Source organism: Schistocerca serialis, chromosome 5 (assembly GCF_023864345.2).
Source record: "Schistocerca serialis cubense isolate TAMUIC-IGC-003099 chromosome 5, iqSchSeri2.2, whole genome shotgun sequence".
Taxonomy (NCBI): Eukaryota; Metazoa; Arthropoda; class Insecta; order Orthoptera; family Acrididae; genus Schistocerca; species Schistocerca serialis.
In genome coordinates, this window is record NC_064642.1 from 472593538 (window position 1) to 472620098 (window position 26561).

Consider the following 26561-nt stretch of genomic DNA (forward strand, 5'->3'; position numbering starts at 1 on the left):
AGGTAGGAGTGAAAACATTTTTGGAAGTACTGAAAACATACTTTTCATGTAGACGATGTGCTATGACGGAGATGTCAGAGGGAAGCAGGCCAAGAGTTTTGCATTAGCACATTTTAAATACTTTCATGTTCACATCTGACAGGATACAGTTGCAGCAACTACATATACAACTCACATATATACTTTGCACCACACACTGTACATTGTCAAGATCGGCAGCAGTGATGGAGGGCATGAAGCCAAACTGTAGCACCTGAGCTTTCTTTCAAATTTACATTATACACAGTGTACAGAAATGCACTGAGCTGACTTCTAATAAACTTGTAACATCAATTGGGAAAGTCACCTCATTTTTTCATGTCTCTGTTCATCTCATCAAGCCTAAAATAACACTTAATGGTCGTGAGCATATGAAATGCAGCTTGTGAGAAATGCATTACTAAATAACAGTAATAGTTTACACAGTTTGTCATTAAGCAGATGTGTGCATTTATGCCTATGGTTTAACCACTTAGCTGCTGTGATGTTTTTGGTTTAATTCAACAGGTTTGTCAATATTTGCTTTTTTTCTGGGTAAGCATAAAGGATGATCTCGAAAAAATGCATGTTTTGAACCTATGATTTGTGATAATAGCTTCTTGGAAAATAACTCATTTACTTTGTACCCAGATACCAATTTCAATTTTTTTATCACTTTTTACTCGCTATTACTCATCTGTGATTTTTTAAATAACTGATGAAATTCATTACCACAAATTACTGTATAAACGTTGTGTTGTACATTTAATTTCATTCACTTTGACAGATTTTACACAAAATATTGGAGAGGATTATGATTTTTAATCGTATATGCCAATTACACATGTTTTCGCTCATGTTTTGGGGGGAGGGGAGGTTAACATTTTCTTCAATTCTGCATTTTTCCTCAATTTTGGGTTTTAAGTCTGTACTGCACAAAAATGTAAAGTAGGGCTTTCACTCTATCTACTGTCTTGTGTGTGTTGATGATGTATTTGGATCCATTTTCTAGCAAAGTTGTTTCTTGATTAGTTAGCTGTGTGTCAGTAAAGTTGACCACGCATTTGTAGAATGTGTGGTTTGTTTGTCTTCTGTTTTCATATATAACAGTTTTGTTTTGTTTCAAAAGTCCATCTAGTACTTGTTGTTGTTTTTCCTATTTTATTTTTATTAGTATTTCTGTGTTTTGTTTAACTGTATTCATGATGTCATTTAATATTTCAGAGATTCTGATGTGATTGCCCAGATCCACATGAATTTTGAATACTTTGGCACTGAGTTCTTGCTTCTTTGTGTGAAGGTATTTAATTTCCTGTTTCAACCAATCAATTTTGACTTTGTGTTTGGCACAATGCTGAAACTTCAGCAAAATGTGTCTGGGGAATAAAATCATAAAAACTGCATCTCGCTCAAGGTGGACAGTCTCCAAAAACAAATATATCTGTAAGCAGACATTGTCAGAAGAGCTTCAACCTCAAGATGATTCTGTAATTATTGTTTACATTACATAAGTTGTATGACTGAAGTCAGTTTCTCACTCAATCAGATAACTCAAATGGGTAATAAACCCTCAAAATAATTTCCTAAGAACTAAACAGAAGGCACCACAGTTTCCATTTATCTTCACCCCTAGGGACTGTGGCATTAACACTCAGATCACTAAACTGGTAAATAGAAGACAACAGATATCTATGAAAGCAAGCTCCACTCTCTCAAGCAGTCAACAACAAAAACTGAGGCCAGGAATTCAAAGACGCTTTGTGGAAAGGATGAGTCTGATAATCAAAACTGTGAATAACAGCAAAAATGGGTCTGCACGGAGGGATAAGAGACTAAAATCACATTCGAAAAGGTGTCTACATCTACAGCCTAAGAAATCCACTGCACAGTGTACTTCACCTTCAACCATGCAAAAAAGCTACATAGCAATAGTGGTTGTCTGTAAATACAGCAAGACATCAGGTGCAAAATTTGATATTATTGCAGTCAGAACAGTCATGGCATGCTACTAAAATTATGTCGTCAGTTGATTGGCTAATAACTTATTGCCAATGCTTTCACTCAATTCTTCATTGTGTTTCATAGAGCCATTAGAAAGGATAACATTACAAATTAATATAAGACAAGCAAATTATAGAAACAATTTGCACACTGCATTAAACAGTAAACTATCACCATACTGCATATAACTTACTGTGCTTAGACCAGCTAAATTTAACCTAGTAAATTATAAAGAAAGCCACAACCTCAGGGAAAGAACTATTGTTTAAATTCTATCAAAATCTTAATATTTATTACATTACATAGCTGTCCCTGTCCCCTCACCCCCCCCCCCCCCACCCAAAAAAAAAAAAAATTGCTACCTTAACTACAATACACTATTACCCCTCATGTGGCTCGATAGAAAACACTTCATTTTTGCCATGATGTTAGCAGAAATGTTTGATCCTCAAACCTAGATAATTAGATAATTTGTTACAGGAGTGGCTAATGAGGCACATGTTTTTAATTTTCTTTTGAGTTGATAAGTACTCCCAATTTCTTGCTGTATGTTAAAGGGGTCTTGTTGAATGTCTTTGCTTCAGAGTATATAACTCAATTCTGGAAAATAGACAAGGGGTAAATTCTACTCGACAGTTATTTTTGTGTTATTATTGTGGAAACAACAGCTCAGCTCAGATTTATTTCCAGTATCAGTGAGAGCTGCATTTTATCTACTTTACTTAATTTCTTGTGCTTCTATTAAATAATACATTACTCAATTTATTTCAGCTGTCCGAGAAGATAATTCTGCAAAACAACAATGCTATTTTGCTCATGCATCTTTCATCTAATAATCTGTTACATATCTGGAAAAGCCTTTTTCAGTATTCTGCAAAATGCAGTCAAAATATGCATGCAAAGTACAATGACTGTGTAGATTAAATTTAACATAACTGGCCAAATCGTATAATGAAAACACTGTTAACAAACTCCTTTTGGTCAATGCTACTGAAGCATATGAACTATCTGAATGTAGTCATTAGTGACTGACATGGTCACTATGTTACAAGCACACATACACAGAATATAGTGGCTCGGAAGATTTTAATCATCTAAATCCTCACCTGCAATGATACATTAGGTGCTACAGTGTTATTAAGGAGGCTGTCTATATTTTGCAGACCAGTGGGCAACTGATCTGCAGTGGCATTGGAGGGAATCAGAAGCTGCTGCTGTTGCTGTTGCTGTAGCAACCGTTGCTTCTGCTGCTGCTGCTGGAGGATCTTTCTCTGTTGTATCAGTGCCTGCTGCAACAAAACAGTTCACATATCATCTTATCTTAAACAGAACAAAGATAAATCATAAATAAGACAGCAGAAAAGGCAGACAATAGATAGCACATATTATAATCACAGCGACAAGTAACTATGAAACCAGACACACACATACTTATACCAAACACGTAAAAATGCAATATAAGTATTGTTAACGTGATATATGAAAGTCTAACAGAAAGTATCAGGAGACAGATAAGAGTTACCTGATTTAGAACTCCAATCCCATACTGAGGTGCACCTGGTCTCCCAGGCACAGGAGTAGTACCTGCTGGCAGTCCAAATCTGGGCCTCTGATACACAGGTGGAGGTGGGAAGCTGCCCTGCTGAGGAGTCTGATTTGACATCTGGAACAATGTGGTTCGCATTACACATCAGACCACTGACAACTTTCAAAGTAAAGTTACTGAGCAACTATGTGTCTTGGCAGATTTGTGTACCACTCTAAGTCATCTATCACCAAGTGAACATTTTTAATATGTATACAAAACCTGTTATAGAGCAAGAGTATAGATCAAGGTGAAATGAAATGTCGTGTGTCTAGGGCCTCCCGTCGGGTAGACTGGTCGACTGGTGCAAGTCTTTTTAGTTAAGCCACTTCAACGACTTGTGTATTGATGAGGACGAGATGATGATGATGATGATGATGATGATGAAGACAACACAAAACCCAGTCCCAGAGCGGAGAAAATCTCCAACCCAGATGGGAATCATATCCAGGCCCCTTTGCATGGCATTCTGCTGCACTGACCACTCAGCTTTCGAGGGGGACACACAGATCAAGGTTAAAAACAGTCGCACACTAATATAACAAAGAAACTGTTTCTTAGTAATAAATGCAGGGCTGTTCCTTTTTAGGATAGAAGTTTTCATGCTATCATTTAGCCATAGCCATGCTCTTTAGTTCTCTCATGATAGTTACTTTTGATGCAGTCTGACCTCAGCGATCACTTACTTTCCACAAAGAATAAAATTTCAGTAACCTGTGTTCTATTTTTGTCTTTGGTTTCCCTTATTTATATTTGACAATGACAAAAAAGTGATCATTGCTTTCTGCAATTTGATTTGTGTTTCTTTTCTAGAATATTTTACAAGCGTACATCTAATTTTTATTCAGATTATTAAAAAGTGTACCAGTTTTGTTTCAACAAACTTGTATAATCATGGGTGATGTTACAAGTCATGTTTGTACATTGTATTACATGTTCTAGGAAAACATTATCTTGCATATGTTTCCATCATTACAATATCTTTGTCACCAAATGCTGGCAATTAAATTTATTGTTTTCCTGACATTTCACAATTGCATTTTACAGTAAACTTAGTTATCAGAGAAAGTTAGTACACAATGGCTCAATTATCAGCCACGAGAAAAGTGCTGACTGTATATGACAGTGTACGTCCATACCTTAGCTCTTCCATTTCTTGATTAAAATCATTATTTGAGTTACTGTAGTAATAACCTAGAAGGTTTTACATTTCTCTGGAAGACAATCAATCACACAAAAACAGAAAAAGTATAAACGCACTCTTCTTACAACCTGTTCACTGTAAATAAAAACCAACAACTAGTAACATACACGAAAGTAGCAAGGAAAAACCTACCGTTGAGGCAGCATATGTTGGAGGTGTCCCCGGCAGAGATACAGTTGGGGAAGAAGGACTCTTCACTGCTGACTCACATAACATGAGAGATTTCTGAATGGCATGAATAGCCATTTTCTCATTCAGACCTTGCTGGTACCCACTATTATTAGGTGATGATTCCATTGCATCCAACATATTCATGATGGCAGATGAATCTGAAAAGAAGAGAAAAAAGGAAACATATTATAACTTCGCAGTCCACAATATTTATAGAGGACTTACAACCAGTATTGCACAGATCATCAAATCACAGAACAAATCTCATACAAATGTTTCTGCTGTCAGTCAATAATAGGATATGGGAAATTAACTGCAGAACAATAATTTCTACGATAAAATTTGCTATGTGTGACCTGTAGTTACATTACTTAGAGTGAGGCACATTCTGTCCGATTTATTTTATCAAAACACAGAACAATTTACAGAATGACAATTATTTGGCCCTCATTCTCCTGCTCTGCCAATCTCTTCCTCATTTGCACTGAATGGCAGTTTTTCTGACGACCAACAGTTTCACCCTCTGACAGAATGGGAAACTGTGGACAAAACCCTAAACCACTAATACATATGTTGCCTAATAATATTACCATCACAAGATACTTAATCTTATAATTAATTGGGATACTTACAGTTTTGAAAGTGGAGGGAATGGCAAGAAATCCTATGAAAAATTACTACATGCTTTTTCTGAAAACTCCTTTGAACAAATAGTTTGGAAGCCCACTCATGATGGAAATCCATTAGATCTAGTGGCAACAAATAGACCTGACTTTTTTGAGAAAGTTCACCTGGAAACTGGCATAAGTTGACAGGAGATAACAGTACCAACAATTATTAATAAATTACAAAGAGTGTCTGAAATAAGTAGAAAGATTTACTTGTTCAGTGCACTAAACACAGAGGAAGTAGTGTTATATCCCAGTGATTGCAACAAAGCATAGTATGTGCCATAATCATCTACAAGAATGGTAGCAGAAGGGACCTACAAAGCTACCGTCTCATCTCACTGAGGTCAGTCTGTTGTAGAATCATTTACCTCTGGGCAGGAGCATATATCTAGTTTAGAATAATAGGTGACTGAAAACTGCATAAACATATACCAAATACATTATTGGGGAGGGGGGATATAACTGTCCATAGCTCACAGTCACTACAAAGAAACAAGTGTAAAGAAACAGAGACTACCGCGCAGCTGATGTAAGACAAAGCATAGGGCTGTAGATACAGACATGTTGAATGAAATGCAATTGGCTGCCAAAAGGTACATGTGTGAAACCTTCGATGATTACTGTAGCATAATTTTATTGAAAGATCTCTCATAAAATGCAAATAAATTTTGGACATTCAAGGACAAATAGTTTTCTATCAGATACATACTATAGATTCCTTTAACAAAACCCTGCAGCCAATGGTAGGAACAAAGCATGGTATATGTCATAATTATCTAGAAGAATGGTAGAAGAAGAGACCTACAAAGCTACCATCTTCTCTCACTGACATCAATTTGTCATAGGAACTTATAACGTGTGGACTCATACATAACAAGGTATCTCAAACAGAATGACCTTCTCATTGACAACCAAAGATTTTAAAAACATCAGTCTTGTAAAACCAATCAGGTGGATACAATATGAGGGGTGAACCAAAAGTGAGGAGAATTTTTCTCGGGCTGTTGGTAGAACATTAGTTGCAAACTCTCCTGCTAGGTACCTTCACTAGATACGAGTTTGTACCAGTTGCCCTAGAGGCATTAGTGTGGAAACATTATGATGTCAGTGTGACTGTTTTTGAAGGTGCAGTTTCATGTGTTTGGTGATTTATTGATGGCAGACAGTAAATATCAACATGCTGACATTAGGTTCTGTTCCCCGTTAGGAAATCAGCAACAGTGACTGTCACAATGCTTCAAAGGCTTATGGGGAGGAAGCTTCAAGCCCGGCAACAGTTTACAAGCAGTTTTCTCATTATGAAAATTGTCAAATGTCAGCTGAAGATAAATTATGACTAGGACATCCCTAGACTTCCAAAACAGATTAGAGCATTGAAAAAAATAAAAAATCCATCAGGGTGGATGTGTGCTCAGCAACTGTGAAATGATTATAATCTGGGTTGAAAACAGCGAACAGTCATGTATCAATCTGCATTTTATTGCACATCTAACTAGATTTCAGCTGTAGTATAGTGAGTGATCATCAGTGCATTTAGTAGCAATTTGAATAAACCCAGAAAGCATGTATATACACATGATGTTAAAATGACCTTAAAACTGGAATCTACTAGATCTCCAATATAGTAACAATGATACATAATTGTTTTCCGCATTCATCCCTGCTTATGAAAAAATCAGTGTTGCATTCACCTTTGATCATTGTAGAACAACTGACAAATTCATAGAACTATTGGAATACCCTGGCATGCCAATGAATGTTGACTGAAGATTTGAATATGAATGGTGTTGCAGAAAAATTTGATAAGCATGTGCACACAGCCAATCATTTGTGAATGTGCCAGGAATTTAAAAAACAGCCAGAAATTGATCTAGATTTTGACACACAGTAATCACCAGTGGCAAGTCGTGGTGTTATGGATATGATGCAGAAACCAAGCAACAATGCAGCCAGTGAAAGACCCCTTCATAACCACGCACAAAGAAAGCAAGGCTGGTGAGATAAAGTTTTTCTTTTTTTTTTTTCTTTTTTTTCCAAGGGGATCACATACCATGAATTTGTTTCCCAAGGTGTCGCACTTAACCAACATTACTATCTTCAACTGTCAAAGCAATTACATGAAGCAGTGAGGAAAAAAGACCCAAAATAATGCCCCTACAGACAAAACATTGAGTGTCAGGTAGTTTTGGGCCATGACATGGGGAGAAAAAATACATAAATATATCACTCGAGGCACTAAACAACGAGTGTAAAAACTGTTTCATCAATAATGAAAAAAATGTGGGCACAAGTGTATTATGTCCAGCAGAGATGATTAAGTGTTGAAAATGTTTTGTCAAATGCACGATGTTTTTTAAAACAATTCTCATTATTTTTTGCCCAGTCCTCATATTTCTTGTATTCTGAAAAACATTTGACTCAATACATCAACACTTACCAACAAAAAATGATCATACAATTATAAATCAAAATGTGTGATTGGATTGAGGATTTTTTGGTTATGAGAAAGCGGAATATTAGAAATAATAAAACTAACTGAAATGAAAATAGTATTGGGACCCTTGGTCTTCATGTCATATGACAATATTAATAGTAAAGCCCAACTTTTCACATATCATCTGCCTCATAAATCTGCACAAATATCCAATCAGTTCTTGATGAGTTTTCAAAGAAGTGCAAAGGAAAGTAGTATCTTGTGACTACAGTACCATTGAGTCACAACTGGAATCAATCAATTCATACAAATGCCTGGGTGCAACAAGTTGTAGGGATGTAAAATGGGACTATCACAAAGGTAAGATCATAGATAAAGCAGGATACTGGGAAAATGCATTCAGTATACAAACACTTGTGCATCCCATCTTAGAATATTGATCAGGTTTGTAGGGCTCATACCAAGTAGGACTAAAAGGTGACATTGAATGTGTATAAGGAAGGGAAGCATGGATGGTCATGGGTTTGTTTGACTCATGGTAAAGCATCATGGACATGTGAAAAACTTCAATTGGCAGAGGCTTGAAGATAGACACCAATTATCATGCAAAAAAGTACTTATGAAGTTTCCAGAAACAGTATTATGTGAAGAATCTAGGAGTAGACTTAGGCACCATTTGTATCACTCCCATTGGGACCACAAACACAAGGATGGACTATTTACAGCCCACACAGAGGCAGTCAAGCAGTCACTCTTCACAGACTTCATACACAAATGGAATGAAAAGAAATAGTAACATGTGGTGCAATAGTAAGTTCCCTTTACTGTACTTTCTCAATGGGCAGCAGAGTATGTATGTCGATGTAGGTGGAAGTCACCACAAATAAATAATAAAAAATGTATTGACTGCATGATTATTAGTGGAACAAAATCATTAATTCCATGTAGGAACTAACAACAACAATACAAGCTTTTGTGATTCACAATAATTATTTACAAGGGCAATGGACAGTAGTCATTCACATACAATGTGGCAGTTTTTATTCATTTCTGAAAAATTTCTTGACTATACACAACTCTTATTTTCACATTAGGAATATGACACGTAACTGCACTGACACAGCTCTCACCAGACCAGCTAAATTTACAAAATCAAGCAGAATGTAAAACATGTAGCGCATCATTCTAGGAAGATAATATGTGAGCTTAGAGTCCACACTATTCCATAGCAACAGAATACCTGAAAGCTTATGAATAGTTTCAGTTGTGGTTATATGCCTGCCTACTGCTACATGGCAGACTTTTATTGGCAGACTTTTATAGTGAGTGGTTCTCTTTATTCGTTCCATTATTTGCATTCCACCCAGAACTTTCCACATTCATATTTATTTTGAAAAACATAAAAATGTCTTGAAAAAGGTACATAGTGTTCTTTAGCTTGACTATTTCCCTAAATATGTTTGACAAACAAGAATAGCTATGCAGGCTTCACAAATCTTTCCATTTCCCCATGTCAAAATTCTTTTGTGCTATGTTTCAACTATCCCTCAGAATGCACAAATTTTTAATGTTTCTGTATAGATTTATATAACGATGGGAACAACCAAATTAAAATAATGGATTCAGTCAACCGTTGGAAAAAAAATTGATTTATTCAGTTGTATAAGGGACATTCAACAAACTACAGAGACAGAATAAAAAGGTGTATTTTTACAAAATGAGATCTTTACTACTCCTCAATGCAATCCCCATCAATATTAATATAATGATGAGCTAGTATTTTTATACCTGATGCAAAATTGTCTTTTGTCTTGTTGTCTGAGCCACTCTTCCACAAGCTTTTTGACCTCCTCATTGCTGCTGAACTTTTTCCCATGAAATGCCTCCTTGAGTGGACCAAACGTACACAAATACAAAGGAGTCATATATGAATTGCAGTGAGGAAGTGTTAGTATCTCCCAACTAATTTTTTCGATGGTTTCGGGTGGGTCATCTGGACGATGGGTAGGTGAGCATCATCATGTGCAATATCATGCTTTTTCTTTGAGATCTGCAATGTTTTTTGCTCATTACTGGTTTTACTTTGTTTGTCAGTATGCCTGAGCAGTAGGTACTGTTTACTCTAAGCTGATCTTCCAAATAATCACAAAGGATGACACCTTAAGCATCCCAAATGATGGTCAACACTATTTTTTCCGCCGATGCTTGTGTTCCAGTTTCCTTTAGAACACGTGAGCTGTGTGCTTCCATTTCTTGCTTTCTTTTTTGGACTCTGGTTTGAAATAGTAACCTAAGTTACACCACAGTTAAAATCTTGTTAAGAGGAGGGTCACCTTACATTTCACAGTGTTCTTTCAAATCTGTCTTGTTTCTTTGTGTTGTTATGTTAACTCTTCCAGGACCCACCTTGCACTTGTTTTGCTACACTTAGAGCTTCTTACTGATAAGGTTATTAACTGTGCCAACACTTACTGCAATGGTTTCTGCTATATGTTGAAACGTAACATGTATATCTCTACAAACAATGTCCTCAATGCAGTTTTCAAGCAAAAGAGTTGGCACTCCAAGTGGCTGGAAAGGATGTTCCCCGTCATCAGAGTCAGAGGTTCAACCATTTTTCAACTGTTCTATCCACTTATAACAATTTATGCAGATTGTGCAACTTTTACCATACTGTAAAAGCATTGGAGAAAAGACTTTAGCCAGTTTTTCACCTTCAGAAAGCAAACAACAGAACACTGAACATTGTTCAACTAATATGGGAACTTCAAACTGACATGACATTCTCAAGTGCAATACTGAGGTTATAAACAAAACAAGTTGTATCTATCAGCTTTTCTCAGCTCATCCCAGTGATGCCAACTCATGGAAGTACAATGCTCCTCCAGCAAACTGTTTCATATCTACAGCAATTCCTCTCTTTAATTATTGAATGCTCCTCATGGCTTTATGCATTGGTTGAATTATTCATTCCTTTTTTTCATTGAAACCAGTCTGTGTATGCAACCAAATGAAACCAATTAATTCAGTTGGTTGTACTTTTATATATCAATTGGATTATTATTACTCACTCATTTCTTTAAAGCAAAACCAGTCTGTACAAGAACCAAATGAAAACAATGACATGATCCCCAGCGCATTCAGTTAAGAGGAGAAACATTTGATCATTTTGGCATTGTTAAATTGTGCTGTGTTATCATCATTATCACTATTATTGTAATTCCAAAACCTGCTTTTTATTTGGGGCCAATAAGTAGCTTTTAGTTTGGTTTTTTTGTCCACATCTACAAATAACCACGCCTGGGCCAAAATGCTGAAATGCGCAGTGGCACAGAAATCATATGACTGGATAGAAAGTCACTCTCATGATACATTTCTTGTGTGTGTGTGGGAGGGAGGGGGGGGGGGCTGAGTATCTGACAAGTGATTGTATATACTGAGAGTGATTTAAGTCATTAAGCAATTGACAAACTGTATCTTGCATGCTTTCTGTTCGCATCACCTCAGCTTTTACTGAATGAGAATTATTGGCGATGGGTGTAAATCAGCAGAAAAAAACAGTGCTTCAATAAATTTAAATAAAAGAGTAATTGTTCATCTTTTTAAATGAAATTTATAATGTAGTGCCTGTTATTGACCTTTAACAACCAACTAAAAAGTCCATATTTAATGCTAGAAGTATGACAAATTTGCATTTAAGTAAAATAGAGAAGCATTGGATCATCAAAAGCCACACACAAAAAAGAAAAGAGAGAAAACTTGCTAGCTTTTGGAGCACATCCTTTCTCAAGTTACAGGAGGCAAGAAGGGGGGCTGGAGAGGATAGCTAGTGGCCTGGAGAGAGGCAGCTGATTTGCTGGCTAGGAATGTGGGAAGAAAGCGTGGTATGTGCACATGCTACACACATGATTCATAAGTGTCGGAGCCAGCAGGGAGCAGTGCATGATGAAGGTGATATGGAGAGGTGAATTAGTGATAGGAAAGGGGAATGGGGAGCTGTTGGATGGAAGGTGTGAGGACAGTCAGTTAACAGAGGTTGAGGTCAGGATGGTTCCAGGAGCAAAGGTTTTTTTGTGTGTGCATGTTGATGAATCAACGCTTCTGCTTTCGATGAGAGGTCTCCTTTAATCCCAAAGCATTTAAGTTCTACCAGAATAATGCAACTATAATTGTAGTCAAGTAAATAAATATATAAATTTTAAAAATATTTCGTTTTCTGAAATATACTTTTATCCATCTCTGCTTGAAATAAGATTTGTCTCAAAATAGTTGTCAACCCTAGTCAAGGTCCATGCATAACCAAAAAGGACAAAAAAGTATGCAAGTGAAACCATTAAAAACAAGAGAGTGAATGAAAAAACATTCATATAGTTGATGTAGCCAGAGAGGCTACTTTCTTTCAGTTGTTTCATCCAACTCAAAAAAATCAAGTGAATGAAAAAACAATTGGTTGTTAAAAACAGTCGGCTGACCTGTCCATAGGTTATCTACAATGTGCCTCACATGTTTCTAATGCTTGGTGAATACTGCTATTTTGGCTGCCACCATCTACATAAATATTATGTAACTTGGGAAGTGAATTTACACAGAAATGTTTGTATTGGAAGGATTACAGTTTTTGGAACACTTACCATCAGGCACAATATCAATAACTTGGTCCAGCAGATCAGATAAAACGGGATCTGATGACTGGTTATCCCATGTACTGGGACTACTGACACCAGATCCAGAAACAGATCGAAAATCTACAGTTGTGGCTCCTGATACCGGGATATTGAAACTACTTTCAAGTTGGTTCAGTTGTCCACGCTGTTGTTGCACTTGTTGCTGCTGCTGCTGCTGCTGCTGTTGCTGTTGTTGCTGTTGCTGCTGCTGCACCTGCTGCTGTGCCTGTTGCTGAGATGACTGCACTTGCTGTTGCTGTGCCTGTTGCTGCTGCTGTTGTTGTTGTTGCGATGGCTGTTGCTGAACTTTTTGCTGCTGTATACTCTGTTGCAGCAGCATGTTACTTTGTTGATGATCTTGCTGCGTGAGCATCTGGTTGAGGAATGGTGTGGCACTAGGCCTGTTAGGCTGTGGCCGAACCTGTTGCCTTGACACATCAGTTACCTGTTGTGTTGGCCGTGCCGTAGCTGCAGTCGAGGATGGAGGTTGCACATTTCCACTTGGCCAGCCTGGATGCACAGACACAAACATATACAGTAAAAATCACTATAAAGATCCTTTGGTTTTTGCCGACAAAACTTACAAAAAAATAATTGACTAAGTGTTAATTATTAATGAACCATGACTACCTACTTTTAAAAATTAACTTTCTATGTCTTTCAGCTACCATGAGAGACATAATATAGACAATATCTCAGAGTAGCAGTGCTTCACTGTATCTGTATTACATATTATCTAGGGACCAAGCAATTAAAATACATTTAGCAGTAATGTGGATCTGATTTATGTGAAAGAAAATGTGATGTTTTAGATTTTGCCAATTTTCTCCTGTTAAAACAGCAAAATTAAGCAACCCAATGAGAAACAGTCCCCAAATGACTTACTGGGAGTTTGAGGCTTGCTGACACGTGGTAGTATCTCTTGTGGTGTAGCCGAGATGACAGAAGCAGGTATAGGTGGGATGGTGGCTGGTTGCGATGGTTCTTTTGCCAAAAGCGATGCAAGCATTTTGTTGCGCTCCCACAACTTGCTCGTCCCAGCTGCAGTGCCACTTCTCGACACTCCCGGAGGAGCTCCAGAAGATCCACCAAGCCTCATCTTTGCAGACGAAACTCCCGATTCATCTCCATCATCACTCGGCCGTTTGCGTCCTCCAATCAGTGATGATACTGTCAAGCTGCCAGTGACATCAACACCCACACCTGCCCCAGAAGGTGGAGATGGAGAAGGGTTGCGGAAACCGAGGCTCTCGAGCAGAGGGTCATCATCACGATGCTGACCAGTATCGGGCCCTACTTGAGGTTTGCTCTCTTCATCTTGTTCTTTTAGTAGTTGTTGCAGCAGTTCATTCTGTTTCTTCAAACCAGCTCTCTTCTCTAAATCATCATCATCACTTTTCTCATTGAGCAGCTGTAAAAAATTATATTTAAGTGTCACAAAAGGCAATATACATTTGAAGCCACAGATGGCAGTACATAAGATGACATTTATTTGGTACAGAAATATAATGTAACTGACATGCCATTACATGTGAGCGGTGACACCACTGATATTTCTTGATAAAGAAATTACACAACTGATGAGGGAGATGAGGCTGCAAGTACATGCAGTTTGAAAGATTTCTGAAATATTATATGACATGCAAGCAAGTGGCTGGTATCAACGTAAGAGTTATCAAAAATCCCTCTAATTGAACATCATTTAAGTTCTTAATTTATGCAGTTCATAGTATTTCTGCTTTGTCATACTGGATTACATCTACTGTGTTCTAGGAAAATGGTTTCCACTCCATCCCCCCAGCCCCCAATTCCTCAGTTTCATCATAACTACCACAACTCATACAGTTAACTCCTATGACTGCTACTGGTTAATTATGTTTGTGCAAACATCAACAACAACAATTTCTATAAATGTCATATGTGTGCTCTCAGTAACCAACTATAAAAGGTTACAGACAGAAGCAAAATTCATCTTTCACACTGCAAAACAATTGATTGTTTTGTGGGTGTCATTAACTCTGAGCCAGAAAAGTGTTATCCGAAAAAGTGTAAGTGGAAAAATGGAGCACTGAGGGTAAAACAGGGAAAGGTGGAAGGAAAATTTATATTAGCTTTAAAAACGTTACAGTGGAGTATTCCCGACAGTGAAACAAACATTACATATGAAAGCTGTGGATCAAATAGGATTTGAGTTTCAGTCTTGCGCATGAATTTTAACTTACCCCTAATGTTTGAGAACCATCAATAACACTGTTCGACATGGGTTGTGCTTCTAGACCATTTTACCGTGGGAAATTCAAATATGTTATCAAAATATCGTTGTCAGGGATACTTTATATATAGACACACACACACACACACACACACACACACACACACACACACACACACACACAATTCATGGCAAACACAGAGACGTTACAGAGAAATACAGGTATGTTGCCACATCCAGTAGTGATAGAACGTGATAATTTCTTGTGCAACAGCAGGTGGGAAGAATCAGACATCATTAGGTTATCCCCCGCCACACCTGTTTCATTAAGACCACCTGAAACATCTCATTAACTCGAACGGCGACAGCCGGTCGCTGCCTCGGCAGTAAAGCTTCACGCCTCCTAGGGGCAGGTGCATCGAGTTTACAACAGTGGTGTTAGCCGCAATTTGTGTCAGTCTTAACGAGTGGGTGTTTTGGCTGACAAGTAACTGTCTGTCATATTTTCGAGCACGGGTGAATTGTTCCTGTGTGTAAACTGATTGAGCCTGGTGCTGAAGGTAAAACGACTGCTTGTTTTTACACAGCAGCGTTACTCTAGTTCCCTACTATCAATTTAATACAGGTGTATTACCAAAGTGGTATTTTTAAATTTGCAGAAATGCCACGTCGTCGTGGAAGTCGATATAAGCCGGACAACTTCTGCTACATCTGTGGGAAGTTCACTTTTGCCATAAATAGGAAGAAAATTTCTTCAGTCATAAAGAAAGCATGCAAACATTACTTTGAAGTTGAGGTAGGAGACCAAGAGGTAGGAGACCAAGATAAAGAATGGGCACCACATTTCTGTTGTGCTACATGTTACTGCAAACTAATTCAGTGGTGGAAAGGTAAAGAGAATGTGGCATTGTTTGCTGTTCCCATGGTGTGGAGGGAGCCTAAGGACCATGTTACTGATTGTTATTTCTGTCTAACAAAAATTCAGGGTTTTACAAACAAAAAGTCGAAGAGGCACATTGTTTACCCAGATCTGCCTTCAGCGAGAATGCCAGTGCAGCATTCCGACAACCTTCCTGTACCTTCAAGAGCTCGAGGTCAAATTCCGAGTGACAGTGAAATAAGTAGTACTGAAGAAACCACAGATGATGATTCTTTTTATCACTGCACAAGTGAGTCATCGCCACATTTGTTAACACAGGCAGATTTAAATGATTTAGTACGTGATGTAGGACTAAGTAAACAAAAGGCGCAGCTGCTTGGTTCAAGATTACAAGAGTATAATCTACTGCACCAAAGTACTAAAATCAGTGTGTTCAGGCACAGGGAACATGCCTTTATTTCTTATTTTTCAACTGACGAAGCACTGACATTTTGCAATGATGTTGCTGGCCTGATGAAAGTGCTGAACTGCACTTATATTTCACAGGAGTGGACTTTTCATAGTTGCATCGAAAACAATTCTGAAGGGTGTTTTGCTCCATAACGGAAATATAATACCCTCTGTTGCAGTAGCTTACGCTAGTTTGACAAAAGACAATTACGAATTCGTACAAAGGATGCTAAATTCATTAAAATACAATGAACACAAATGGAAAATATGTGCAGATTTCCAGGTAATTGCTATGGTACTGGGAACGCAACAAGGCTACACAAAGTATGCCTGTTTTCTTTGCGAGTGGGATAGTCGAGACCGAAATTCTCACTACGTGAAAAAGAAATGGCCTAGGCGAAGATGGAAAGTTGGCGAAAAGAATGTACAACGTGAAAGTCTGGTAGCTCCTGAATATATACTACTTCCACCGCTTCACATCAAACTTGGCCTGATGAAACAATTCGTGAAGGCCATGGATCCAACAGGCTGTGGGTTTGCATATCTAGCTACCAAATTCCCCGGTCTTTCAGCTGCAAAAATAAAGGAAGGTGTATTTGTGGGCCCACAAATCAGGGAGCTGCAGAAAGATGCAAATTTTGAAGCATGTTTAACTTATAAAGAAAAAACCGCATGGGACTGTTTCAAGATGGTGATGGAAAGCTTCCTCGGAAGATGAAGAGCTACTAACTACAAAGCAATGGTGAAGTATATGATCAAAGCGTATCAGGATTTGGGGTGCAATATATCTTTGAAGATACATATGATGGACTCTCATCTGGACTACTTCACAGAGAGTTGTAGTGACGTATCGGATGAACATGGGGATCGATTCCATAAAGACATCTCTACCAAAGAAAGGCGCTATGAAGGGAAGTGGGTACCTTCTATGTTAGCAGATGATTGCTGGAATATCATTCGAGAGAAGAAAGATTCACAATATAAGAGAAAAAAGTGATGTGCATTACAAGGCAGTGGCTCATTGTCAATTTTCTGTAATTTCTCATGTAAAATAAATGCTTCAAAGTGTATACACAAAGGTTACTGTGTTAGATCCCACCCTCCATTAATGTGATGAACTTACAACATCATAAAGATGTGCATTTGTTTGTCGAATTTCACCTTACGTTTGCTGCACTGTATCAGAAACTGAAAAGAGAAATAAAATTGTGATTACTCATAAACTATCCCTGACAGAAAAAAACCAAAAACAATTTTCAATTTAGCACTCAAAATACAACAAGGATCACAACATTTTTTATCAGAAATAGAAAAAAAGTTTTTTTTTTGTAGAACAGTGTAATCAGTCAAAATTTTATTTTTGATCCTTACCAAATTGCCAGTTTTTTAAATAAATAAATACCAGGTATTTCTTTTTCAAAAGAAGGAACTGTAACACAAGCTTATTGTTAATGCAGCCACACAACTATTATCATATAGTCTTTGACTATACGTAAAACACACCCCTCTATCTATTTTTGACATTGCATTGGAATAAAGACTTACAATAAGCCTTTGCAATTGTTAACAGCCAAAAATTAATTTGATAAAGTTTGTTTTAAATTAAATAATGAGTGAGAATAATTTCATTCATCTTGAGTTCAAAACTTCCAAATAATTTCATCAGATCTGCAGGGAAAATACAATTATCCAGAGCAGCCTATATACATGGTGTTCAAAAATAGAAGTGTCCCCTATTCTTACAACAGATATTGCTGATCAAAACTAGAAATAAAAGAGCCTACAAACATATGACTGGAATAAAATACTTGTTGAGCTATACACCATTTTACTTGTCGAGAACAGTCCACACTCATTTCTTATTGGTTGTATTTGTCTCCATACTTTAGCCAGTAACTTTAACCGACCAGCATACACCATGTATGCCAAATGATGTCCTCTAACACCACACCCCACATGAAAAAGAATCCAGCACGTTGTTCCAGCAACTAGCAGATACCGAACAAGAACAAATAAAATTATTTCCCACACTGGAACAATGCTCTTATTGTTCTTCTTCATAAGGAAAAGAAAGACGTATTAGTGGGCTTTCCATAATCAAGATGTTTATTTCAACATTATCAGTGAAAAAGAATTGCTCTTTCTTCTACATCTTCATAATGTGTATGCTGTGAACACTCCCATCTTCCACAATGATAGCATCACTGTTCACAGGGCAGTGGCAATCCACATGCTTGCAATATGGAAGCTCAACAGGATTTAATCGACAATAAGTGGATTCAGCTGGATATGGCATTCCTGAAGATATTTGTGAACTCTCTATTTTGTCGAACTGCGACCATTATTATGGCTAGAGGTATTGTTACACAGGATTAGCTAAATATCTTCTCCGGGCGATGAATTTTTTGCCTGATGTGCTTACGATCAATTGCTGATATTTCGTACTTGAGGCAGCTGAAGATGATCAGCAAAAGAAATAAAGTGAGGAGTAAAATTAGCTTCGACTGCTGTGGTAAACACTACATGAGTTTTCAAAATGAACAATCTGATGTGTCTGATATGGAATGTTTACAATCAAAGCCTATACTAATATGAAAAGGATACCTTGCTACTCACCACACAGAGAAGCAATTGAGTTGCAGGCAGGCATTTATATGTATCATTGAAGAAGGTGTGCCTATCTGCAACTCATCACCTCCCCCATGTGACGAGTAGCAATCTATCTTTTCTATATTGTTGTTGCTCCTTGCTAGACTTTCCATTATTTGACAGTTCACACTCAGAGAGCCATGAGCTTTTAATGTAAAAACAATTCAAAAGCTGAGGTGTTATCTGTGAACAATAGAGAACTGATGTGGAGGTGGTTGGGCCATGAAGACATGGTAACAGATTGCAGGTGAACCAAGAAAGTACTTTAATGGATGCCAAGAGATAAGAGATGATGGAAGTTGTGACCTAATGTAAAACAGGAAAATGATATTAAAAACATGCAGGAGCAGTATTGATGTGTATGACTGAAGGTCAGGTAATTGGCCATTGCCTTATAATCAGGAACTTAGGCTTCCAGTGTACACATGCCTGAATTAAAGATAAACAAATGAATTTTTGAAGCCACAGTATTGATCAAAACGTAATTTACTGGCAAAGTAGGAATTTTACGTTGAAACTTTGTTCAAAATACATATTTTATTATTTGATATCTACTTCACTATCTGAATTTTTAAAGGCTACTGAGTGCCCACTGCATTTATTGTTGAAAATATTTTCTGTTGTCTGTGGCGAAACTGTGTATTTATGATTTCCACTATGTTACATAATTATTCTGATGATCAACTGATAAAATATCTAACAAACAGATCTACACAGAAAGTTACCAAATTTGAGTGTGCCACCTTGGTCCACAAAAATCATTTTTGTTTATGTTTCACGCTCACTTCAGCTGCTGGACTGCCACATGTAACCCATTACGTACATCACAGAATGAAAAAGGTTCCACATAGGTTTGTATAAAATATAAAAAGAAAGTAACATTTGTGAGACATGGTCAGTATTCCCAAAAAGTACAGTACTGCAATTTTGAATACTCACACTACTGTTCTACCAATAATTTACAAATTTCAACAGCATCAAAAAAAAAAAAAGGTTGAAATGGCTCTGAGCACTATGGGACTCAACTTCTGAGGTCATTAGTCCCCTAGAACTTAGTACTAGTTAAACCTAACTAACCTAAGGACATCACAAACATCCATGCCCGAGGCAGGATTCGAACCTGCGACTGTAGCGGTCTCACGGTTCCAGACTGCAGCACCTAGAACCGCACGGCCACTTCAGCCGGCTCAACAGCATCACATAAACAGTGTCTACAAATTGTTTATGTCTCTGGTACGAAACTACAACATCTCAAATCATTTACATTCATTTGTATTCCATAACTAAACAACAACAAAAATTACATTTTAGTTAAATCATAGTTTAGAGATTGTATGACATAATTTGTGTTTATCAAAAAATCTCACCTTCAGTAGCATGTTGTTGCCAGTAGAACTATGACCCGACATCCTAGGAGCATCTGTCTGAAGTCTTCCACCAACAGATCCTCGGCCAGCTGCTCCTGCACCAGCTGGTACCTCATCACTGCGGGTATCTTCATCATCATCCTGATTGAGCAGACCCTTCAGAATTCGGTGCCTGTTCCTCACGTCAACATCACCAACTTGCCCTCCTGCATCTCCAGTACTCACTTCATCAGCACTCGTACTCTGACGCTTTGTGAGCAGAAGGTTTCGAAGTCTGCGACCAGAGTCCCCCGGGGCCGAACCGCCGTCAGAACTGCCATTTACATTAGCAGACTCTTGCACCCCGGATTTCGATTCTTCTGTCCCGTCAGAGCAGAAACTTCCGTCTGGCCCCTGCTCCTGCAGGGGGCTGAAAGGAAACGAGTTAGCAAATGGGTGAGCAGGAGTGGAGACTCTTGCAGCGGGGCTGGTTTGGTGGACATACGGGTTCAGTGGGCTAGCGCACACACCACCAGATGGACTATATCCCGCGCCACTCGGTGGACGGGGATTTGGGGTCGATACGGGTGTCAAGCTCTGGCTCTGTCGCGAATCGGGCCGGCGGTCCCATCCGGACTGGGCTGCGTTGACACTGCTACCGTCAGGACTTGTTTCTCCTCCACCTACTATATCCCAAGTAGAACTCGGGAAAAAGTCAAAGTCATTGAGGCCGATTTCAGTGGAATACGTGTGGTAGGCGGGACTGTTCGCATCACTCGTAACACTGCCAAACCCACTGGAGTTTGTACGCCCACCCACACTTCCTACCGCACTTACTTGACCGTTCACAGCACTGCTCATAAGTGGTCCTCCAACTGAACCATTACCGTCACTAGGTGAAGTGCCGAAGCTGGGGTTTCCCTGTCCAGCTGACGTCGCCGAACGCGGAGAGTTGGAGAGGTGGCCACACTCCGGAAGAGGGTTCTCAGAGTCTCTGCAGCCAGGAAGCACGCCGGGAGGAAAACACGAACAGGGAAAAAGAGAGAAATGCATCAGTAATGTGTCAAATTAACATGGAAGCAACCATATCACAACAAGGCACTGATGTTAAATAGTATAGATTGTTAAGTAGGGAATGGGAGCACAACTGGTGTAAGAGGATAATATATGCAGATGAAATTGATACCTGAACCACATATGTATCAATAGGTCACATTGTTGAACACACACGAACACTGCACATAGCACACAAGTGTCAAGCAACCTGCATAGGAAAAGACCATCCTTCAAATAAGTTAAAATTTTTTTTTTTGATAACTTAATTTCACTGAGGAAGCACATCACCTTTAGATAGAAGCAAAGCAAACACATAAAATGCACAAGAGTTTATGTGGGGTGGAGGAGGAGGAGGAGGGGCATCAGCACAAGTGAGAGAGAGGGAGGAATCTAGGTGATGGGATGGTAGGATGGACAGTACCAAATAATACTGTTATTAGAAAACAATCAAATTTGGTGCAAAAACTTCTCGGTAATAGACAGAATACAATAGAATTGGCATATTTGGGGGCAACATGCAAAAGAAGTTGCTATAATTTTTCCTTACAATGTTAAGGATTAAGTACCCACCACTACGCTTCCATCACTCAAATGGAACTCATAACGTTAATAAATAATCCTTGCAAAAATACTATTAGGTCCAATACTCCTTATTTAGTACATTAAGTACTTCGGCATATTTTGTTTCATATGGAAACAATTGGTGAGGATATCCTGTAATTATCAAAGGTAGAAGGTTCACTTTGCACCTGCAGCTCCCTTGACTGTTATTAAGTCTGCAGTCAGCATATTTCAACAGAGAGAAAGGTTTCATGTGTAACATCCATATGCAGCAGCACTGTCACACTGTTTGGTTGATAACAATGCTATTTGTTGCACTCACAGCTTGCATTTTTCATTACATACAGTAAATTGGGGGATGACACAAAGCAGCACTACAGAGTGAAAAATCTCTGTTATTGTTTAAAGCAGAGTATGCAAGGCTGTTCTGGGTGCTTGCTGCAGCTATACAATGAAATAATCCCACCTCATGTAATACTGTAGTATTTACATCATTGAGGGGCTTTAGGAAAATGACAAGTCTCATCTGTCAACTGACACAGTTACCTACATTGCTGCAGCTGCTTTGATTGTTCTTATTAGCAGATAATCTTACGTAAAATGAATTAAGTATTACATGTTTTATGCAAGAGTAATGTTACAATTACAGATCTGTTATTACCCAGATGTTTATTCACTGGGTGTCATGCCAATTCACTAAATAAAAAGCATTTTAATTGAGACATACATTGACTGGCTGCATCTTATTACAGATAGAGGGAATACTTCTCTGAAATCATTCCTCTGTCGTGTTAAAATCAAGTCATTTATGATCCTAGTGAAGAAAGAAGAGAAAATGATGATGGTCCAATTTACAATTAGAAGAGCATGATTGACCAACAAGAAGCTTCCTCACACTATCATTAGACATACAACAATAAAGAATGTTTTTTCAATGAAATAAGTAAACCTTCATTAATACATGTGGTGACTTCATCTCACATTGTGAATGAATTTGTGAATTAGTAGTAATACAAAATATCACAACCACCTAACACTCTTGATTTCATTTTGTGTGCCCCCTATATCTTTCCCATAACTTAACACAAGGCTCTGAAGTACCAAATTTGAAAACTTTGAAAGATCTCAAGGAATGTCAGGATATTCTGAAGAAGCTGGCTAGGGAGTCAGTAAAGAATGCCCAGCTTAACTCATATTCTTAAAGTGATGTGACAGTCATATTTAGAGAAGAAGATTGTTGTGAACAGACGTTTTGGGAAAAAAAAAAGTTTCAGGTGTGCTTGAATAGCCCTCTTTCGTGCAATACCAATTTAGTAGCTGTCAAGAATCAGGAATTTTCCATCATCTGTTCTTAACAATTAACCATTCATGAAAGATTTTTAATTAAATGATCCATAATGGCTATAAAATACTTTTATTCAAAGTCAGAACTTGTTTCGTGTCAACTGAAGATGCAACCTCAGGTGATCTTTTCAAAAATTAATAGAAAAACAAATTGCTTTACAAAAGATTATTAACAATGGTCAGAATGATAACAGGATACTAAAGTATAGTAATGTACAAGAATACTTGGAAAATACTCACAATGATTCTATTTATCAGCTCATAGTGGAAAGACAATTACCTTTAAGTTATAAGTTATTATATAGAATCTCTGTGAGTACTTTCCAAGTACTGTTATACATTAGTATACTTCAGTACCCATTTATTCTTCATTGTTCAGAATTATTTGTAATTTTTTTCCTTTTTTATCTTTGTATAGATCACCTAAGGAAGCATCCTGCAATTGATGTGAAATCAGTCGTGACTTTGAATAAAATTATTTTACAGCCACTGCAGATCATTTCATTCAAAATGCAGATATTTGGCTGTGGTTGCCTGCAATTTAAAATAAGATCTGTGAAGGACAAAACACTGCACCTTTGCAGACAAAATGCGTTACACATAATGCACTAAACTCAGTCTTGACCGTAAACTTACACATTCAATCAATATATTAGACACAACATCTGAAGTAAAGACACATTGGTGGAAAGACACAGAATAGATATCTACAGAGTTGCTGAAGGAGCCACCATTTAACTATTAAAATTATCTTCCCACCATATTGTCAGTTTTCCTTGGTTCGTTTCAGCATAAAACACCACGTGGAATACACAAAATATTTAATTATACGCTGAGTAAAACTGTTTCCAATATTCTATCACTGCATCATTATGCCCAAGGTAAAGAATCTGATTATAAACAACATTGCCGATCACAATGTACAGAATACCATTTGTCAGTCAAATGTTCTGTATCTACTGCCCCTTTGCTCTCATCCTTACACAGCCAAAAGCAATGTTTCACAACTCACTGGCATCATCAGAATGAATGATTCATTTCAATTAAATGGAAACCTAATCATCATCAAAATTTGGAAAACTACATACTCAATGTGAGGCCTGCCTGCAACACTGGTTACATAATTACCTTTACCACACAAAATGCCAGTGTTAACAGTAATCACTCTCCTCCATCAGAAGAAGCTGCAGTATGATGTAGGTCTCACTGAATTATAGAAAATACTGTATAAATCTAAAGAAGGTTGCACTTTCACTAACAATCTGGGCATAAATAGTATGGACACTCTGGTATGTAGCTTATGAAACTACCATACACCAAACCTATTTTACAGATTCCTGACTTTAGCTAGGGTGCATGAAATTGTCTTAGACATTTTAGCATTTATCAAGTGCACAAAGTGCAACTATATCACATACTGAGCAGACTTGTACTTAAAATAGTTACGGAGTCATAGAAGACCTTTTCATAAGGTAGGACCCGAAAATACAGGCTGAAATTACAACCATGCAGTTCACTTACAAAGATACATACTAGATGGGGAATAGTCTCTTGTAAACCCATCTACATTTATAAGCCATGTATGCTTAAGTCACATCTTTTTATCTACAAAAATTCATTGAATTAACTGGATGCAAGTAACATTGCAACATATTACATACTATTGTTTAGGCACAACCAAGGGGGTCAACAAGTTACCGTAGATTATTAAACACGCCATAGACAACAGGCTGACATACACAAAGGAATGTGCACACAATAGTGCATAATAAGTTACTCTCACTTGCATCCAATGGATTCAATGAACTGGGACAGATACTTGAAGTGACATAACCGTGCAAAGCTGACTGACGTTTGTTGCTTTCCTCATAGCTTGGGGAATGTAATTTTCCGAGCCACCTCAAGACATGAAAAATTATTTTATCTGTTAACAATATGACCCTGTAATTCATCACTTTATACAAGCAGAAAAGAAAGATCTTGCAAACTGTGATGTAAGTACTTGCCCATGATTTAAAGGGGACTTGCTTTCAGCTGAACTAAGAACTCAAACCACTTTCATATTTTGACAGATGCATATGCTACTGTTAAGGTAAGGTTGAAGAGTACAATCATGAAGGTCTCATTTGTGAACATTTTGTTTGCCTCTTTACTCCATAATTTTTGACCAGCAGAAAACTGAAGACTTCATACAAACCATATGCTTGCTTCATCTGTTGTCAGCATTTGCAATTAAAAACAATCCTGTAACACAGTTGGAACTACACCATTGTTAAACGTGCAGTTTGCTTCTCATGCTGTATTTTGCATATACAACGAATGTGGACAATGCCAGCACTTGTGATGTAATTTAAGTTTTATTACATAAAACATTTAAACATTATACTAGTTCTTTAATTTGATAGTGTCTCGCATTTTGTGCCACATGCAGTGTCAATCTGTCTTCTTCTCTTCGATACAAGAAGTGAAGCTTCATACTTTCACCTGCTGCAAATAGCAAATTGACTATTTCAGTGAGGTGTGTTGTACTTAATATGTCCTGCATATTCATTATACAATATGATTTGTTTAGGAAAAATCATACAGATTCAATTCATGTTTCGAGACATCTAAAGGAAATACGAAGTCCCCTCTGCAAGCATCCTTGGAACATTCATACTAAGGAGAGACTTGACTGTAATAAAGCGAATAGTATGGCACCAACACGCATTGAGCAATGGCACACAAATTCTACGGACAAGTGCTACAGTGTGTGTATGAAAAAATAAAGAGTATCGGTGATGCTCTTCCCAAGAGTGGCCTTCAGAGGACGGTACACAGACACAATACAGAGGAAGCACTGAGCACCCTTTGTATTGATGTTCCTTTTCTATCTAAGTGTCCCCCCCCCCCCCCAAAAAACTCCATATTATCTCCAATATTGCATATCATCTCCTTAGAGTGAAAACTGAGTATTGTTTAAGCAAAGATTTTATCTTTGGAACTATGAAGAAGTGTCAGAAATTTTCAGTTCCAAAAATGTAATGACACAACTAGGGAATACCGTTTTATGATTTTAGTGTTACCAAAAACAATTGTAACAAACAGTTTCCAAACAAACATTTCAGTGTTCTGACACAAACTGCAGTGACTGTAGGAAACAAGGGTAAAGCATGAAAAAAAGAAATTACCAACAAAGCAAGAAATAATTAAACAAAACAGTACAACAGCAAGCATAACATAAGCAACGTAAAGGAGCACACAGAAAGCAGAAAAAAAAAGTGTGGCCAGCTCTCCAACACCAAAAAACAAAAAATCAGTTTCATACAATAAAGA

General features: G+C 37.7%; 1 protein-coding gene across 11 annotated transcripts in view; it reads right to left on the reverse strand.

The window, feature by feature from the left end:
• LOC126481335 (nuclear receptor coactivator 3-like) overlaps window positions 1-26561 on the reverse strand; it is a 309936-nt gene that overhangs the window by 44133 nt on the left and 239242 nt on the right. For 9 of the 11 annotated variants that reach the window (XM_050105013.1, XM_050105018.1, XM_050105017.1 and 6 more), the window contains exons 9-14: window positions 20307-21279; window positions 13634-14159; window positions 12716-13258; window positions 4941-5137; window positions 3542-3682; window positions 3126-3308 (exon numbers count right to left, since the gene is read on the reverse strand). In XM_050105013.1, coding sequence (XP_049960970.1) covers window positions 3126-3308; window positions 3542-3682; window positions 4941-5137; window positions 12716-13258; window positions 13634-14159; window positions 20307-21279 — 2563 coding nt within the window. The remainder of the gene's footprint in view (window positions 1-3125; window positions 3309-3541; window positions 3683-4940; window positions 5138-12715; window positions 13259-13633; window positions 14160-20306; window positions 21280-26561) is intronic. The other 2 variants (XM_050105020.1, XM_050105012.1) reach the window with 2 other exon arrangements.